Raw genomic sequence first — 5,409 nt, forward strand, 5'->3', positions numbered from 1 at the left:
CCCACTTGTAACATTAATCCAGTTTGACTGAACTCCATTTATTAAAACCCTCTGCTTTCTTCCATCCAGCATTTTTCTACCTAATTAGCTAACTTATCCCCCTCATCTATAAAAATAAGATTTTTACAAGCCTTTTATGTGGCACCTTGTCAAATGCTTTCTGAAAATGCAGATAAACCAAATATACACTTTTACCCTCATCTACATATACATTGTAATATTTTCAAAGAATGTCAAAAGATTTGTAAGGCAAGATTTTCCATTAGTGAAAACATATTGACTATCCAATAAAATTTTAATCTTTGTTAAATGACTTTATTAAGCATCTTTTATCAGACGTTCCAAAACTCTTCCCACAACTTATGTAAGAATAATAGGTCTATAAATGCACATGTGTGAAAATTAATGCAATCAATTTTGATATCCTCCTCAATTATGTAGATCTATAATTTTCTATATTCCTTGTTGCCTGAAATTACTTTTCTAATTATAGTTTCTCATTTCCAATCCATTTTCTACATCATTGAGCTGAGTTAGTTCCTTGCTGCCTCTTACTCTTCTTTCTTTGATATTATCCCCCATATTATCCCCCAGAGAAAAAATGCCAACTGTCAGTATTGACAGCCTTATCATATAATCATACCATTTGATCAATGATAGCTTAAAAGTAAAAAGGTTACTTTCTTAATTTAATTACTGGTTGTAAATGAAGTTGAACAGCCCTAACTCCACTGGCCTCAGTCAGTTGTGGAAGTTGTTGTGTGTGTGTGTGTGTGTTGTCTCATTGAGGTTCCTATATGAGCAAAGCAATACTGTGGAGAAACAGTGAGGTGAAGAACATATATAGGCGACCAAGTTAGTGCAAGTGAAGAAAGCTAGTGAAAGTGAAGTTAGACTGCGTGATTGTGAGTTTAGCCACAAAGAGCATATAATGGCAATTTCTAAAGTGAAAGTATCACAGATTGTATTGTAATAACAGAAATAGAGAAGAACAATTTGTCTTATCAAAGGGTGTTCTAAAGTAATTGAACCCATGTGTGTGGACTTTGATTAAAAGGAGACAATTATTTAAAGCTCTGGATACAACTGTGGTAACCAACATTTATAGTGGTGATTTTAAAATGAGTATCACAGCCTTGTATTGTAATAACAGAGTAGAGGAGAATAATTTGTCTTGTCAAAGCTCTGGATACAACTGTGATAACCAATAGTATAACAAATATTTGTACATACGTTTGACTTGTTTTGAATATATCATTTTAAAACAAGTGAATTGTGTGCTGTCCACTCATTGTTTAAATTTATTGCCAACAAGTTACAGACATCTACTGTAAAGAATCCAGCCCTATCAAATCTAACAGCCATGAATTTCACATTGATTTTCTAATTTTTTTGTTTTTTCACAAAACCTAAATTCATGGGACAATGATTCTATATTCAGAACATCAAATAATTTATCATACATCTGTGAAAATAATAAGGAGTAAACAATTTACAATGTATTTCACCTCTTTTATTAATTAATCAGCTGAAAACTTTACCATTCAAAGTACTCGTAAGTGTAATCAGATGAAACATTTACTATACATTTAACCTGTGTGGCTAATAAGCTTAAAATTTTACTACGCATTTCACTTGTGCAACTAATCACCTGAAAAAGTTACTGTACATTTCACCTGTACAAATAACCAGCTTAAACTTTATTGCATATTTCACCTGTATGATGAATGATCTGAAAACTTTACCACATGTTTCATATTTCACTTGTATAATGACTAATCATCAGAAACTTTACTTAATATTTTACCTGTATGACTAATCAGCTGAAAAGTTTACTACAATTATTAGAAATAATAAGCTGAAAAATCACTAAATATTTTTTTTACCTGTACAGCTAATCAACTGAAAAGTTTACTACAAATATCATCCCTAGAATTAATCAGCTGAAAGGTTTACTACAATTATCTTCCATAGAACTATCATCAGGTGAAAGATTTACCACAGAAATCACCTGTACAATAAGCAGGTGAAAAGCCTACAACAAATTTCATCTGTACTAAGCCTGTAGCCAGGTCTGGAAGTGTGTGGGGGGGGGGCTTTTTGGTCCAAAGTGGAACTCATTTCATGTCTAACTTTAGTTCCCAGAGAAGAAAAAAAAATCCAAAGTATGTAATGGCTTCTTAATTATCACTGCAAATAAACACTTCTAGTAAATTTTCTCTGATAAGTATGAAAATGCACAGTGTTACAAAAGCATCTATAGAAGCCATTATCAAAGAAATGAAAAATAAATGTTAATAGGTGAGTGGAATTCTGGCAGGGTTTGTTCACATCCTCCCCTTGGCTACAGGCTTGCCTGTACCAATAAACAACTGAAATTGTACTACACACTTTAAGTACAATTACCTGGAGAAATGTTTATTTACCACACATTTCTCTGCAACAAAACAGTGAAATATAGGCTTTTATACATATATTTAAAAAACTGATTACCTTCTTGAGTTATACAGATTGATCCAGAACCCATTCCAACTCTCAATCCATCTACTCCTGCATCAATCAGGGTCTTAGCTTGCTGTGTAGTTACCACTAGAATATATTGGTTTTATGCAATCAGATAGCTTTACACACTGAATTAAGAAATCATGAACAACTTTGTTTTATGATGGTAAAAACTAGCTGTATATGAACTTTCAATAGTTGTTATATTAATCTCTCATTTTGTGTTATCACAATAATAAAATAATGTCACCAAACATTATTATTTCTAAATTTAATTCATCATAATTTTATATTTCAGGGCACTGAGATCACCATAAAGTTACAACTAGTGTCAGTGAACTGACATCAAAGACTATTCTCTGTCACTAAAAAACATTACAATAAGTTATAGAAGACCAAATGCAAACTGTCCTACAGCTATAAAGAATTATGACATGGTACCTAGAGTCAGTGGCTTGAAGCAAACACTGTTCTCTACAATGTCATAAAATTTTAACTAGCATCATTATGCTCTTTAGCTAGAAAACATCACGGAGTTATAATCAGTGTTGGAAGACTGAGGTCAGACACTCTTCCTTATCATTACAAACAATATATTTGATGTTTTACCCAATGAAATTTGACTAAGAACAAACTCTCATTTATAATTACAAACACCATATGATTTCATTACAAAATATTATGATGTTACATCCAGAGTCAGTAGACTAAAAACAAACTCTGTTCTATAACTATAAATACCATGATGTTGTACAAGTTTTACTACCTCTTTTGTAAATATTGTGTTATGATTACCGTATTGTCCTGATTATAAGGCAATGTATTTTGATTAATAATTAAGACTGTAAAATTCATAGTCGCCTTATAATCACAGCTGACCACAGGCCCCTTCTAGGTAGCATCTGTCTATACATGCTCATCAGATGTTCACTCAACGTCATCACTAATTCTTGCAACTAATCCTCCTGCAGGCTGCTCAGTTATAGTACTGGTTTTGCTGATGCATTATTGCTTTGACTGTGCTCATTTTAAATTCTATAATAATGTTGTCTGTGAGTCTCAATGTAGTGATCGACCCTTGTGCAAGAATGAGTGACCACATTGAAAGACAGGGAACAAGAAAGTGTCAAATTAACAAAGGATTACAATGGAGTTACGATGCAAATCTTAATATTATGGTGGTGTGTGAGGCAGAAAAAAACGAACAATTGTACCGCTGTTAGAAAATTTGGTGTAACTGAAAATAATGTGAGGCATTGGCAGAAATAAAACACTGAACTTCTTAATGAACATTCTACAAGAAAGGCATTCCACGGACCTAAAAAAAGGACGTTATTACACTCAATTTTTTTCTTTCCCACACTGATATAAGCTGAAATGTAGTATATAAATACTTAACTGCCAGGTTGAGAGAAGCCAGACGTTAGTAGTTTCTTTTTTATTATTGATTCTGCAGATATTACCATGTAGGTTTGGTTTTAATTTACTGGTGCCTAAATGGATTTGTTAGGCTAGGCAATCTATACTAAATGTTCACTCAAAAGGGCACAAATTGCAACAGAATTTATTTCACCACAGTGTTTTTCTTTTTATTATTGATTCTGCAGATATTACCATGTGGGTTTGGTTTTAATTTACTGGTGCCTAAATGGATTTGTTAGGCTAGGCAATCTATTCCAAATGTTCACTCAAAAGGGCACAAATTGCAACAGAATTTATTTCACCACAGTGCATTTCTTTGAGGTCTTCTGAATAACATACTAAAAAGTCCTGAGGGCTACCAGCATGGGAGATATGCTTAACTTACATAAAACCAATACACCATCAAATATCTATATATTGTAATATCTTTGCTTCTAGGTGACATTTTCACTACTTAAGATTCTAAAATGGGGTTTCTGGATATGGAGAATAACATGGAAACCAACTGAATTAGCACAATTCCATTATGGTCACTAAATACTAATCTGTTACAACTAAATTGCTTCCATATTACAGTTTTCTTTAACTATGGGTACTTAAATGGCATTTCTGAAGATTAAGGTGTATAGGAGCATGTAACACTATTCATGGATAACAAGGTAATTTGCATAAATCCAATAAGGCTGCCAAATATTGATATGTTTTTAAATTTTTATTCTCAAATGACACAATACTATAATTTGAAAATGACCAACATTTTTTTCAGAAGATAATTCTTATATTATTTTGTGGCTATACAATACTTCATACTGAATGATTGTTCTAAAAATAGTGTAGAAACGTTATAAACCAAACATATATCCTAGTAAATTGTAATTTTCAATCTGTATTTTCTGTTTCAGATTAATGGTGTAAAGATTCAGCAATAATAGTAGTGTGCAGAAGGGATGCATGTGCAATGAATCCACAGTCGTTGTTCTATACGTAAAGGGCAGTGATGGTGTAAAACGTGTAAGTCTGCAACATGGCACTGACTTGAGAAAAGTTCCAGGACAAAGAGTACACGTGAAATGTCAATGTAGTTATTGCAAACCACAAAACATTGCATGTGATCTAGCATCACCTTAGCAAATGATGGAAAAATGCACAGATCTCCATTCAGTGCAAGACATTCAATTTTCAAGACCACTGCTTGTTTTGTGGCCAACCTGTCAAGTGTGATGGAAAACGGAAATGATTTGATGTATTTCCTATGAGAACGAATGACTTCCAGGACACTGTGCTTGAGATTTGCCAGTCTAGAAATGATGAGTGGTCTGAGACAATGTCAGGAAGGTTAGCTTCTGTAAATGATTTACTGTATTTTTCGAAATATAAGATTCACCCTTATTTTGAAGACAAAGTTTTGGGGAAAAGAAAGCTACAGTAACATTGAAAGATTTGTATTGAACAAAAATTCAATTTGATACTTTAAAAATTAGTATA

At 32.7% G+C, this 5,409-nt stretch overlaps 1 protein-coding gene across 1 annotated transcript in view; it reads right to left on the reverse strand.

Annotated features, from left to right (window-relative positions):
* The window catches only part of LOC106462730 (inosine-5'-monophosphate dehydrogenase 2-like), a 43,292-nt gene that overhangs the window by 17,074 nt on the left and 20,809 nt on the right, over nt 1–5,409 (reverse strand). The window contains 1 exon segment of the mRNA XM_013922681.2: nt 2,494–2,589. Within this exon segment, the coding sequence (XP_013778135.1) occupies nt 2,494–2,589 (96 nt within the window).

Source organism: Limulus polyphemus, unplaced genomic scaffold, assembly GCF_000517525.1.
Source record: "Limulus polyphemus unplaced genomic scaffold, Limulus_polyphemus-2.1.2 Scaffold47, whole genome shotgun sequence".
Lineage (NCBI taxonomy): Eukaryota > Metazoa > Arthropoda > Merostomata > Xiphosura > Limulidae > Limulus > Limulus polyphemus.